General features: G+C 57.1%; 2 protein-coding genes across 2 annotated transcripts in view; both read right to left on the bottom strand.

The window, feature by feature from the left end:
* Positions 1-112: 112 nt before the first annotated feature.
* On the bottom strand, positions 113-3,631 carry ISYNA1 (inositol-3-phosphate synthase 1). Its single transcript, XM_006885977.1, has 11 exons — positions 3,578-3,631; positions 3,005-3,430; positions 2,747-2,908; positions 2,135-2,267; positions 1,848-2,041; positions 1,490-1,639; positions 1,188-1,403; positions 918-1,082; positions 721-834; positions 428-645; positions 113-320 (listed from the first exon to the last, which is right to left on the bottom strand). Exons 1-11 carry the CDS (start codon positions 3,629-3,631, stop codon positions 119-121), a joined length of 2,034 nt encoding a protein of 677 aa, XP_006886039.1. The 3' UTR covers positions 113-118.
* Positions 3,632-7,692: 4,061 nt separating this feature from the next.
* Positions 7,693-14,141, bottom strand: part of ELL (elongation factor RNA polymerase II) — a 31,405-nt gene continuing 24,956 nt past the window's right edge. The window contains exons 7-12 of the mRNA XM_006885878.1: positions 11,151-11,244; positions 9,791-10,226; positions 8,679-8,745; positions 8,293-8,464; positions 8,079-8,123; positions 7,693-7,809 (exon numbers count right to left, since the gene is read on the bottom strand). Coding sequence (XP_006885940.1) covers positions 7,693-7,809; positions 8,079-8,123; positions 8,293-8,464; positions 8,679-8,745; positions 9,791-10,226; positions 11,151-11,244 — 931 coding nt within the window. The remainder of the gene's footprint in view (positions 7,810-8,078; positions 8,124-8,292; positions 8,465-8,678; positions 8,746-9,790; positions 10,227-11,150; positions 11,245-14,141) is intronic.

Here is a 14,141-nt window from a genome sequence, read left to right as displayed (position 1 = left end):
CCTGTAGGGAGACTTGGTTCTAACAGTGGGGCAGCTTTATTGTCTAAGGTGGGGCTTGGCAGAATGGGGTCCTGCGGCAGCAGGAACAGGAATGGAGAGACGTCAGTAGACTGGAGTCTCAGGTGGTGGTCATCTGAGGGGCCTCAGCCTGCTGATGGCCATTGGCATCACCAGTGCAGCCGTTGGAGGCAGCTGGTGCCGGTCCTTTCTTGCGCAGCCCAGGGCAAGCCCCAGGTCCTGTGCGCTTGAGCACGGAGTCCGGGCGCTCCATTTTGTGCTCCAGCAGCATGTGGGTCTGAGGCGGCAGCCCCAGACACGCCCTGGGGACAGGAGGGGGGTTTCAGTAGGGCCTGAACTTGGACTAGTGGTGTCCTCAGCCTCCAGCCCTGTGTGGATGGAGGAAAGAGGACACAGCGCGTGCACACACCTGAGGATGTTCTCGATGCAACTGCGCTGGCGGAAGAGCGCATTGACTACAGGGCTACCCGGGGGCACGAGCGGAGCCTTGAAGAGGAAAGCGAGCAATGCCAGGACCGAGTGGAAGCCCTGCGGCTCGGGGTCTGCGTCAGTGCTGAAGCTCACGCGCTGGCACAGTTCAGTCAGCAGCACCAGGTCCAGCATGATGGGCGCGGCCAGAAGGGAATCCTAGGGGATGGGCCAGTGAGTGGGCGGGGACACAGGAAGGAGCCCCTCCCCTCCCACTGGGCCCCACTCCAGCACCTCGCAAGTGTTGTGCAACACCAGTGTGTTGGTGCCACCTAACATCAGCTCCGATGTGTACTCATCCAGCGCGCGCTTGCTGTCACCCACGTACGGCACATACTTGATCACCACCTGGGGGGCACAGGAAGTCTCTCTAAGGGGCTCTCTGCAAGCCAGCAAAACCCCTGCTTCCCAGTCCCCAAGTCCCCACGCACACAGTGATCAGGCTCCTCGCCAGGTGCGTAGAGCACTGGATTGCTGAGCACCATGTCGTCCACCACGTTGCTCTTGGAGACCTCCTTGGAGCGGAACTGGGATGGTGCCGACAGGTTCTGCCCATCGTTGTTGCCCAAGTGGTTGTAGCTCACAATGGACATGGTCTGCAGTTGGCAAAGCACCCCATGGTGTTCTCTGGGCCCCATCAGCACTGGGTACCAGCCTTCCCCCTCCCCTCTTAGCCTCGTCCCCACTGCTGCCCCTCAAACCTTGAGGCCGGAGCCGATCAGGAAGTCCACAAGCACCGACTTCACCTTTGTCTGGCCAGTCTTGAAGTCATCCCCACCCACAAAGACACGGTGCTGCGCCGCGAGCTCCAGAGCCCCCGGCACCAATGTGTTCTGTGGGGACCCATTGAGGAAGGCACAGCCCTCCAAGATGCTAGCCACAGCGAAGAGCGTGGACGGGGACACCTCCTCACCCACCTGTGGAGGTGGGCACAGTGGTGGTCAGCAGGGGGAGCTGCAGGCTCCAGTCCCGCTCCTCCCTGCCCCAGCAGGCGACTGGCGACCTCAATGGTTCGAAGTAAGTTCTCAGCTGTATCATTTCGGCCGGGGACCACATCGCAGAAACGCTCAGTGTTCGCCGTCCACAGCACAATGACCTTGTCCAACTCCTTGTTGGACCGGAAGTCTCGGATGTCCTTGCGGATCTGCTCCAGCTGAGGGGAAGGTGGGGGGAAGGTGGGAGGAGAGGCACCCACCCCTTTGGTCTCCCGATACATACATGCAGAGTGGGGGGCATAAAGGATTAGGTGACGATAGGGAATAAAAGGTGATGATGAAGGTAGGGCGCGCAAAAAACCAGGAAGAGTAAAAAGGGGAGGGCGGAAGACAAAGGACAAAGGCCGAACAGAGAGGGGGCAGCACCTGCTGTGCACGCGTGCCCGGGATAAGATTGTCCGCACGCGTGCCTTGGTTGGCTGCGATGAACTCCGGGATGTAGACAGAGGGGCGCGGGCGCAGCGCCTCCATGTGCGGCCACAGCTGCTCCTGCAACCCCCAGTCCAGCACTTGCGCGCGCCGCATCGCCTGGGCCAGGTTCAGCGACGAGATGTCCCAGCCTGAGGATGATCCTCAAGCTCGTCTCCACTAGCTTGGTCCTTTGGGACCAGGCCAGCCGCGCTGCCCTGCCCCCGGCCCCCCGCCCCACGCACCGTCAAACACCAGATCGTCGGGAGACACCATGGGTAACAGCGCGCGGAAGGGCACGTGCACCTCCTGGCCCTCGGCGTCCAGGCCCAGGCTCACAGTGCCCACCTGGGTCAGCGAGCCGTAGTAGTTGGCTTCCTGCGGACAGCAGGCAGGGAGGGCGGTGGGCGTGGGGCGGGACTGAGTGGGCGATAGCCCCGCCCCCGAGCCGGCGCCGACGGCTGAGTGGAGGCCCCGCCCCGCGGAGACCCGCCTCTCATAGACCACTCCCCTCGCGGAGGCCCCTTCCCCTGCGGAGACGCCCCCTCCCCCTCGGTGGAATCTGCTCCCCCCGCGAAGGCCGCGTCCCCGGACGGACCCCCATGGAGCTCCGGCTCTCCTTCCCTGGAATCCACTCCTGCTTTGCGGAGACACCTCCAAACCCCCTCTTATCCCCTATAAAACTCCTTTCCCCCTGTGGATACGTCTTCACCCTGCAGAAACTCCTAAACTCAGTGGGATGATCACCCTTTCCCTGAGAAGTAACTCCTGTGGAATCAGCTCCCTTCCACAAAGGAGTCCCTTTCCCCACGGAGACCTCTCCCTTTGTGGAATCCCCTCCTTGCAGGGCCCCCCACCTTGCGGCCGGTGCGCGTGGGCCAGGAGAGGTGCAGCCGGTTGGCCAGCACGGCGGCGGTCAGCGTGGAGCCGTTGTTGCCGCCCCAGCCGACGAGCATGACCCCCAGGCGGGGCACCTGCCGGGCGGTCCGGAAGATGAAGTGCGTGGATGTGGGGTGTACCTAGGGGGAAAGCACCGTGAGTTTGGGGCGCTTTCGTCCGGCCCTGCCCCCCGTGCCTAGCTGCCGGACCGTTGGGCGGCCCCCCAGGCCACCCACCTTAAGGACACCACCCTCGCGACTGATGCGCGTCGTCCGGTACTCATACTGAGCCTCGATGGCCTCTGGGCTGTAGACCACGTCCGGGCTCTCAACCACAAACTCCATCGCGGCAGGCTGGGGGAGAGGCGGGAAGTCAGCCGAGGACGCGGGCGAGCGGCCTCGGTCCCCGGGCAGGAGGGACGGCGAGATCCGCGGGGTGTACTCACCGGCTCCTAGCAGCGCGGGCAGCGGGCAGAGCGCGGATGCGAGGCGCGCAGGCTCCGGGGGGGAAAAGCACCGCGGCCCCGCCCCCGCCCCCGCCCCGCCCCGCCCCCGGAGGAGGGGGCGTCGCTGTCGCCGGGGGTTCGAGGCGCGTGCGCTACTCGCAGAGAGAACCAAGAAAACGCACTGGGGAGGGGGTGTAGCCAGACCCGGAAATCGGGCCTGTGGTGAAGAGTGGGAGCTCCAGGTCCTGGATCTGAAGAGGGAAACTGAGGCAGCAAGCGGGATGAAAGAGCAGAGGGACAAACCGTAACTGGGATCCCGTGTCAGCTCTTTCCAGGCCCCGGCTGCCTCATCCCTCTTACTCACACGCCGCAGAGCCCACCGCACGCTCTCCCCCTTGCCTTCCTCAAGGCTTCCCATGGCTTCGCCAAAAGAAAATATTTGGATGGGCCTGAAAGGGGACAAAGGGAACAAGACGATCACTCTAGCAGGGGTGAGGGGAGTCCATCCTGGAGAGCGCAAAGGCCCAGTATCTGCGGGAAAATTCGAGGCTCAGGGAGGCCGTTTTCTCTTGACACCTAAAAGGGACTGGAGAATGGAGATGTGGAAGGTTTTCCAATGCAGGCTCCAGAGGGAAGGCCTGAGGAGGGAGGTCGTTGGGCAGAGATGGTGGCCTGATCACCTTGATTCAGACAGACAGCTCTTTGCTGAGGTCGGCCATCCTGACAGGGGTTCGCCTGAAGGAGGGATAGATAGTCTTAAAGAATAAAGTTTAGGGGTTGGAGAAGGAGAATTAGGAGATGTGTCTGCCAGATTGGGAGGGGGGAGGCGGGGGAAGAACCAGCCCTTTGGTTACTGCTGAGGTCAAGAAAGGGGATTTGTAGGGCCTGGGTCTGGCCTGATCTTGGGTAAACAAGGGGGCATCTGCGAGGCTTATCTCAGTCACGTGAGGCATCTGGTTCTCTGCAGTAAGCCCGTTTCCAGGACACAAAGGGTGGGAAGTTTCTCAGGGATCAGATAAAAATTCAGCATTGTCAACCTCAGGGTTTGCAGGACTGTTAAGTCATCTGCCTTGACAAGGTTTAGATGGTAGTGTGGTGATGCTTATGTGGCCTCTATTTCCCCACTTGCAGCAAGACTGGCAGAAGGTGGACTAAGATGGGGGTTAAGGGACAGGCGGGCAGCAGAGGCCAGCAGGCGGTAGGGAGGAGCAAGGCCAGCCCAGCTGCGCCCCCCTCATGCCGGGCAGGCGATAAGGGAGCGTGGGAACCCAGCGGGAAGCCTTGGGGCAGGCGGCTCCCCCAGGAACTTTCCAAAACAAGCGGCCGGAGGAGGCCGGAAAGTTTCCACGACTGGAGCTGACCCAAAAGGTGGATAGTTGGGAATGTTTGCAGGAAACGAGTGTGGTTGAGGTTTGGCCTTGGGGGAAGAGGGTTCCAAGGCCCTGAGTCCAGGCCTAGACCCTAAAAAGAGTCCCTTCTGGGAGTAGGAAAGGCCAGAAGGAGATTCAGTCACTCCAATCCAAAGACAGGGACCAGAGGTAGGGTCAGAGCACCTGGGGAGGGCTGGGAAGGCTTCCCTTCCTCTCGGAGGGGGTACTCAAAAGCGTTTTGAAGTACGAAGAGGAGTTTACACACAATCTAAGTAGAACTGTACGGGCCTTAGGACGTGGGACAGGAAGGAGAACTTGAGGCCACATGTGATGTCAAAGGAGCACGTACAAAAAAAGATACAGGCCCAGGATCCAGTCCAGAGGACTCTTCCATAAGAGATGGGACTAGCCAGGCTGCTCCCTTGTAAGAGTCTTAAAACTTTGGGTGAGGGATAGCATCACAAGATTATGTCTGTTCCTTCCAGTCACTTGACACTGTAAGGTGACCCACAAGGTCGGACACAGACCTGGAGTCCAGGAGACTTGCCTCTGGAAAGGTCAGGGCCTCTCTAGGAAAGCAGGCTTGGTGGATAGTACACAGCTAGGCCCTTCTTTGTTCTCATGGCATATGGGGTCATCAGGCTCATTTCAGTACCATTGAGGGCAGGTGGGGCTGTCCAGTCCCTGCTGTGCCCCAAAGCCAGGCAGAATAATAGCACAATGTTGTACAGCAAGGGGTAGAGCTGGGCCCAGAAAGCCCCTTGAGGCCCAGAGAGTTGGAGGACATATGTGGCTGCAGTGTGTGTGTGGTGGTGGTGGTGGTGGTGGTGGGGAGTTAGCACTGACTGCTGAGAAGGGCAATGGGAGCCTGGGGGAGGTGGTGGGAGGGCAGGGGCAACGAGGTCTAGGATGAGACATGGGGCCTGAGGACAAAGACGTTATCAGCAGGATTTGTACACGCTGCCCCACAGCCTCTGGCTGCAACCCCCGCGCCTCTGACTCCAGGCAGCCTCAGAACTGGAGCCAAGGCCATGGTAAGCAGGCTGCCCACTGATTCCCAGAGCCACGTGACTGAAAAGTGCTGGGGCCTTTATCCTAGCTGATTCGTGTTTTTCCTTCATAAAGTCAACTCCAATATCCCCATGATCCTGAGCAGGCAGGGCTGGCCTTCATGTCTTCAAACTCCCCTGGGGCACCTCACCTGGAATGGGAAGTGGGGGCACACACCCTTCTTTGACGCTCAATAATGCCTGGGCTTGGGAGGCTCTCTGGGCCTCAGGGCCCTCATCAGAGGTATGGGGCCACCCCCACCCCAAAAGGTAGGAAAGAATAATGTCAGCAGCCAGGCCACTTTTATCAGAGAACGACTGTGCCCCAGTCCTATTCTCTATGGCTCCTTTTTGCCACAAGGACGGACTCCAAGCCACCATTCGTGTGGCCCACTGCCACCACTGCCTTCCAAGTGTCACCGAAACCTGCCCCAACTGCCCAGACACCACACAGGCTGGAGGCCCAGGCCACAGTTTAGTTCAGTGAAATTTATTGTAGGTTGAAAAATTCAGCATTCACCTGTTTAGTGTACAAAAAGGACACTAGCTCTTTTAAGAAAATATTAGGAAAACTGAAGACACGGGTGCCTCTCAATGGTAACATTTTGGCAAAAGTGAAAAGTTCTTGTAAACACCAACTCCATGGCTCAAAGTGGCTTTTCTCCGCAGTAGGAAGTGGGGGAGAGAACAGTATCAATAAGTTAGACCCTATTTAATCGGCCAGGACTGTTGTCCGCCAACCCCTGAAGCACAAAACTTCTCTGAGCTTCATCATTCCTTGAAAGGAGGGGAAAAAAACAACAAACCAAAAAACCAACAAAAGGTAAATTCAACTGAGATTTCTAGGAGCTGGTTCCCAGGAGCGCCCAAGGGGCAGCAAAACTCTCCAATCGCCCAGCCATCTCTCCAAAGAGAAAGCACACGGGGGTCTGCATTTCCGCAGGGGCCAGGGATCCCGCAGGAAGGGGCTTTGGAGGGGCGGGAACACCCCGCCGGCGCCTCCCTCGCCACCAGCGTGGCCACATTCCAGCGCCCTAGCCCCGCCCCGGCAGGCCCCGCCCCCGGCAGTGGCGAGGACGGCCCACACAGGACAGGACCAGACCCCACCGCGTGGCTCAGCGGGGTCCCCATGGAACGCCATCGCACGGCCCCCGCGGGGTTAGGGGCACTAGGCACAGCAACAAAGCAGCAATTGTGGGGCCCGCGAAGCCGCGCTCCCAGCCCCTCCCTGAGTGCGGACCCCCCGGGGCCCCTCGGAGGGTTTCAGCCCCTAGAGGACAAACAGAAGCAGCAGCAGCAGCAAAAAAAGGGGGGGGGGAAGCATGGAGAAGTCAACACAGCCACCTGGTGCGGCACTCTGCACCGTCCTCTTGCCGGCAGCTGGGCACCCGGAATAGGCCAGCTTGGGGACACTGGCGTGGCACCTCCAGGGCCAACTGGGCCCCACCGGCCCTAAGCCCTGCAGCTGCTCCGTGTCAGCTGGGCCTCCTGAAATAGCTGCCCCGCCCACCCCCAAAGACGCTGCGCAGGTGGGGTGAGGCAGTCTCTGCTGGCCAGAGATGATCTCGCAGTGGGTCTGGTGGGGTGTCCTTGTGTACGGTGGCCCTGGGCCAAGCTCCTCAGAAACGTGCACCCCAACACCTACTCGGAGCCCTCAGAGCAGCACTTGTCGGGGAGGTGGTAACACTGCAGAAGGGACCCCAGGCCCCGGGCCGTGGCGGTGGGAGGCACAGGTGTAGAAAAAGGGCTTTTCGTATAAAAATAGATGAGTCTCCTCGCAGTAGCTAAAAGTGGCTGTCCATATAAAACTAGAAAAGGTACACAGCTCATCTCCGGCCACAGGCAGCATGGAGGGGCCCATTTCTTCAGGACCCCAGTGTCCCATCGTGGCTTCAGAAATGCATGTGTCCTTGTATTTATTATTTAAATAAATCCTCTTCCCCACTTTTTGTCCCCCAGGTCCCACTGTCCACAGGGTCCGTACAGTGGGGAGGTGGGTGCATGAGGCTGGTAATGAGGCCACTGGTCCCTGGACGGCACCCGCCGCCCAGCACCTTGGGCTAGTGCCAGGCGGGCAACTGCCGCTGGTCATACTCAGCGATGAGCCGCTTGATGTGGGCCAGCTTGCTGTGGAGGTACTCACACCGCTGCTTCTCTTGGCTATAGTTGGTGTTGGTCTGCAGGAGACAGGAGTAGAGGGTTTGTGATCTCAGAGACCAGAGCCAACACCGTCTGATGATGGGGTGACAGAAGCATCTCAGAGGAGGGAGCTGGGCCTTGACCCTAGGTAACCCCACCAGGTCTGAAGGTATAGAGTAGGCCAAGGGACAGGACAGGCCCTCAGCGAAAAACCCTTTGCCATGTGGACATGATCTAGATGCAATAAGGACCATCAGGGCACAAGAGGGGAAACCCAGAACTCAGTTCTTTCCCTCAGCAGGCATACCTTTTTGATTTTTCGATACTCCTGCAAAATTTGTCCACGTGTGGTCTGGAGGGAGGAGAGAGAGAATGAGTCACCTGCCTGACAGACCCTCCCTATGTGCCCAGCAGAGTGTGGCGGGCCAGGAGCTCCCACAGCAGGCTGTGGTTGGGGAAGAGGCCAGGGCAGGAGGCTATGGGCAGTGAGGGGGGACAGCAGCATTGGGGAGGTGCCTGACCTCGTATTCCGCAGAGCCCTGGGAGAGCTGCCGGAGCTGGGCGTCAAGCTGCGTGAAGCGCCGGGTGATTCGTTCGATGCGGGCGTGCAGGTCTCGGTACTCGCTGTACTCAGCATTGAAGTCATTCTTGTAGCTCTGCCGCTGCTCTGAGGAGGAGATGGCTGCGTACTTCCTGGGGGAAGAGAGTGAGAGCTCAGTCCAGGGGTCTGGATCTCACCTCCAGTGTATGTTGGAGGGTGATTCTCTGGGAGGTGCAGGGGCCTGGTCAGGAGCCAGCATGAACACATTCTGTTGTCAGTGTGTCTCTGGCACTCACTCACAGGCCAGCCTGTCCACCAAAGCACCCTGGCAGCAGATGTGAAAAGGGACAGCCTCATCATACTCACAGAAAGTAGTCAGGTGTGTCCGAGGTTGAGGTGGGGACACTGGTACTGTGACAAGTACCGTTCAACCCTGTGAGGAAAAGATGTGCTGTCATGAGGCCTCATGGGCTGAGGATCCCACAGTGAAAAGCTAGTTTCAGGAGAAGCCCCACGAAGAGGAGGAGGAAGGGAAAGCAGACCACAGCCTGAGGCACGGGTGCAGCTGCAAAGCCACAAGGGACAGGCAGTGGGGCCAAGTGGGAAGGTGGGCCTCGCTGCACTACTGAGCATGCTGGGAGGGGAGTGGGCGGAGAGCAGATGGCCTGCACCACACCAGTGCAGGGGCATCTGGCCTCTGACAGGACCCACACAGCCCAGGAAGAGTGGCTCCAACAACAGCACCACTCCCTCTCGGGTTCCTAGCAAGCCCAATGCTGCTATGGTCACCTGACACTTGAGCAGAGCTCAGGCCAAGAGGAGGTTACATCACATGTCACTTTTTTAACCCTTTGTGGTCTCTAGGTACGTTCAGCAAATGAGGAAACTGAGGCATAGGCTCTAGAGTGATGCTGGTCCCCAGCCCTGCCTGAGTGGTCTGACCCATGGCTCATCTGAAGCCACCACGCCCCAGCAGTCTGTTCTCCACTACCTCTTATCTCCAAGGCCAGGGGTCTCTAGGACATCAGGAACATATGTGCATGTTCTCCCCCAGCCCACTATCCCTATGGACCCTTGATCCCCACCCTCCCTGCAGCCCTGCCATTTCCTGACTCCTCCTCGGGCCCCTGCCTGGCATGCCTAGCATGTACAGGTGACCATGAGCTGTCACCACCCAGCAGGCCAAGGGACCCATAGCCAGGCTGGGCTCTTCCCTCCGCTCTGCTCCCTGTGGCCACCACCCCCTCCCAGTCCCACTGGCCTCCTCAAGGCCTCAGCCACATGTAGCACGGTAGGGCCTTAAGTCTCCTCCTCTAGTTTGTGTCATTCGCCCACACGCCCTGTTCTAGGCACCCCAAACCTCCAGCAGGAAGCATTCGGGCCCTGCATGTGGCTGGGGCTTAAGGGAGAGCTGGATACAGACATGGGGTGGAGCGTGGTGGGCCGGCCTGAAACTCCCATATCACCCCCATTTCTACCTGGGGCTTCCGGTGAGGCTCCGAGGGTGCTTCCTGAGCTCTCTGCAGGTTCCCCATCAGGCTGTGAACCCTGCTGCTGGTCCTGGGGGCCCCGCTCCTTATCCCGATGCTTCTTGGACTTCTTCTTGGCTTTGCTGTGGGGCCTGCTGGGCCGGGTGCAGTCCGGGGATGAGGGTGGGTGTAGGCGCTCGGTGGGACCTGGGCCACTTGTCTCAGGGGGTTCTGGATCTCGGCCACTATGGCCTAAGTCGTTACTGACATCGGCCAGTGGATCGTGGGGCCGTGGGGGCTCGGGCAGTGGGAGAAGCGGGGTGTGGCGGTCATGAGGGGTGCTCAATTTCCCATTGACGGTAGGCTGACTGCGTTGGGCAAAGTGTGAGATCCGGGGCTTCTTGTTTGAGAGGGGGTCGATGAAATCAGGGAGCTGTGGCCGCTTCTGTGGAGGAAGGGGGTGAGGGTGTCATGGGGCAACCTGGGTCTCAGCAGTGTGTGGGGTGGGAACAAGCCTTGTTCCAGTTCCCAGACCCTGGGAAAGCCAGTGCATGCTGCAGGGCTCACTACAGCCACACGGTGGCGCCCAAACACCGGCCCAATAGACGCCTGCAGCCAGAAGAGAGCGGTAACGGGCTTCAGGGAGAGCTGCGCCCCCTGGGGGCCTGCTGTGTACTTTGCTGCTGTGCTCAGCATCTTTCCTGCAGAAGGTGGACAGCTGACCTCACAGGGTCAAGGAGCTGAGGGACACATGCTACTTAGAACCTTCTGGACCTCCACGTTCACTACTCAGACTACTAGATCAATACCAGGACAAGCTCGAGGTCATCAAGGGCTTTAATAGAATTAGTGACCAGTGTCCCTGGCCTGGGCCTAGACACAGGTCTACCATGAGGAACCTGTGACAGCGGCTGAGAAGGCACTGAGCACCTGTTGACACCCTTCCTGTGTCCTGCCATGCTACTCTGCCAATAACTTACTGTTGGCAAGCCAGAACCAACTCACAGCTGACTCTCCAGCGGTTTTCGGGGCTATAAATCAATCCCACTGGAGAAGAGTACACATCTTTCTCCCCTGTAGAAGTTTCTAGACTTGAACCACTTGCCTTTCGGTTTGCAGCCAACTCCTTACCCACAAGGCCACCAGAGTGCCCTGCTATTCTAGCAGGTGGCTCTCAAGTGCTGGAAAGTTCGTCAGTGAAAACACATTGGGCTTGTAAGAGGAGGCCAAGATAGCAAAAGTCAGAAGCTAGAGGCAATGTGGGGGCTCAGAGGCCCCCTCTCCTGTCCCCCACCTGCTCCAGGCCCACTGGCTCCCATGTGAGACCCTTCAAGGAACAGTCATGAGTTCCTCTTCAGTTCAGTTCTACCTGTGGCAATGAGGTGGCATTCCCATGCTCCCCTGGAGGGCTGGCGGCAGGATCCCCGGGAAAGGTACTGGTGCCCTGTGGTTGGCACAGCTTCCTGGGGAAGAAGAAATGGTTTGGGGGTAGCAGGTGCAGGGGACCATCCCCTGAGCCCACCTCTCCCCACAGCAAACTGCACAGCACAGATGGTAAGGCCCAGAGTGACATTACCCTGGAGTTGGCCTCGCTGGGCAGGTCCTCAGACACTGACCCTAACTCCCAGAAATTTCTTCTGTCCTGACACTAATGCTGGTTGGACAACTGCCAGAACACTGCTGCAAGGCACAGTTCGTCCTGCAGTCTGCACTGGAGACAGCCGGTTAGCCTAGAACCTCAAGGGCAGTAATGCCACCCGAAGAGAAGGGCAGAGTCGTATCTGTCACAGAAGACAGGTAATAAGGTTGAGGACCACACCTGGGGGAGGACACACAGGAGCTGGGGCTTAGCAGAGTCCTCTAAAGGGGAAGCACCAGGGAAATCCTGGGGCAGCCTCTGTCACCAAGGACAGAGACCTGGAAGAAAAGACAGCATGCAAGCAGAACGGCATCCTTCAAGGGGAGAGAGAACTTGGCTAAGCAAACAAAAGCACCACCCTTAGTGTGAGCAAAAGGCAAAAGACTGGGAAAAACCTTTCTCCAAAGATGATGTGCAAATATCCATCAAGCACACAGCAAGATTCTCCTCAATCATTAAAACCAAAAACTGGATGACTACTAGATTGTGGTCTCCCGCTACCACCACTGAATATTCTGACTAGAAACACAACACAGACGTTCTTATTAAAAAACGGCAGAAATGTGGACTAGAACTTGATGTTTTCAATGAATCCAGACTCACCTGCTGAGTCTGGAAGAGTCCCCGAAACCATGCATGGCTTTGAGTTACTCTTCAAACCCTGAAATAAAGCTATTCTCTGAAGTTACCTTATCCCAAACAGTAAAGATTACTATTAATCTATTAATGATTTTCATTTGAAGTAGCACAGTACTTAACCACGACAATCTTTACTTACTATTGTGCTACTTAAAAGAACTATAGAACTAAAGGGTCAACAGTTAGTTTAAAATATCAAAAAGAAGGTGGCGGCCCAGGGAGATGAAGTGAATGGAACAGAAGCAGTGTCACTGATCATTATGCCTAGAAACTAAGGTAAAAATGGGTTTTATATATTTTCACAACAAAAAAATAAAAGCAGTTGTCAGTCAACTTGACTCATGGGGACTCGACCTGGGTCAGTGTAACTGCTCCACAGACTTTTCAACGGCGGATTTCCCAAAATTAGATGATTGGGCCTTTTTTCCAAGCACTCAGGTGGATTCAAACATCTAACTTTTTGGTTAGAGGCTGAGCCGAGCACATTTAATAATGGGCTCATTAGTGCTGCATGAATCATCTAGGAAATGCAAATAAAACCACAGTGAGCTAATAGCTGACCTCCAAGGGGTGGACCACAGCCAGGAAAACAATCACAGGTGGTGACGAGGACGTGGAGAAAGTGAAACCCTGGTGCCCACGGCTGGTGGGAAGGAACCACGGTGCAGCCTCTGTGAAAAGTAGCCTGGCAATTCCTCAAACTATTACACACAAAGTTATCACGTAACCTAGGCAGAGCCCCAAGAGGAATGAAAATGTAAGTCCACAAAGATGTCCATGAGCATTCACTGCAGCAAATTCACAGACTTCAAAAGAGGGCAACAATCCGTGTCCAAGTCTCCAATGGACACGACGTGCCCATCCACTCCACGGAACAGTATTCAACTCTCATGTGTGAACCTTGAAAAGATCAAGCTGAGTGAGAAAAGCCAGAAACAAAGCCATGCAGCATCTAAACCACTTCTATGAAAAACCAGGACAAACCCCTAGAGACACAAAGCAGATTAGGAATTCCCAGGGGCTGGAGAGAAGAAATAGAGTGACTGCTGGTAAGGGATCTCCTTTTGGGGCGATGAGAACGCTCTGGAACTAAACAGAGGTGGCAGCTGGACAACACTGTGAATGAACTCAATACCACTTCAGATGAGTGAACTGTGTGGTTTGTGAATTACGTCAATAAAGTTTACTGTTTTTCACAATGTCCTTAAAATGAGGTGAACAATGTCACTGAATTGGTCTGTAGTGCAGTAATTCTCAACAACAAAATAAAACTGGAACGAGAAGAAAGCAAACGAAAAGCAATATCCCTTTGTGAGATGAGAACCCCACCACTGCCGTGCACACAACAGCAGGAGGGGCTTCCACCCTCAGAGGGATGCTGAAGAGCCATGTCTCCCCAAGACAGAGGGCAAGTCAGGGTCCTGTCTTTAATTCTGCACATAATCAATCATGCAGCTATGAAGACCTTGTACCTCTGAGCTCTCCTCTGGGGTCCGCTCTCCCCTCAACCTTCCCTGGGACCCGCACTGGACTGTGCTCAGGATGCAAGTGCCGATTCAGTAGTTGAATCTGAGAAACCCTAACACAGCTCCCAACACTGAGAAATCACTTAAGGCCTAATGAGTACGTCTGCTTCTCCTAGTGGCTCCTCCAACCCAGGCTGGCTCAAAAGAAAGATGCTAATTGCTTGGGCCCCCTTCCAACTTCTCCGAAGAGCCATGGACGCCCCACTTCACGTCCCAGAGCACCAGGTACATGGTCAGTTAGCGTGGCGCAGTGCTGCCTTGGAGTGCTGTTCTCCCTCACCTCCACGTATCCCTGGAGCACGCAGGCAGGAGCACCAGAAAGGGCCCGAGTCTCAGGTACAGGTTCAGAGAGGAGGGTTGAAGGGGGGTGACAGTGAAGGGAGGCCCAAGAGACCTGTGGACGCTGCCTTAGCCGCTGCTGCCTCCCCAGCCCATGCTCACACTTGACAACAGATCCAAGCCTGGATCAGGAGGGGCCTTGGGAGGCCACTCAGACACCATGGGAGAGCCTCCCTAGTGCCCCAAGGGTCATCTCTGGGGTACCCTCAGAATAAGG

The sequence above is a fragment of the Elephantulus edwardii genome, unplaced genomic scaffold (genome assembly GCF_000299155.1).
Source record: "Elephantulus edwardii isolate Elephantulus edwardi_28Jun2011 unplaced genomic scaffold, EleEdw1.0 scaffold00045, whole genome shotgun sequence".
Taxonomy (NCBI): Eukaryota; Metazoa; Chordata; class Mammalia; order Macroscelidea; family Macroscelididae; genus Elephantulus; species Elephantulus edwardii.
The sequence above is the reverse complement of the archived record's forward strand: the minus strand, read 5'-3'. Positions and strand labels throughout refer to the sequence as shown.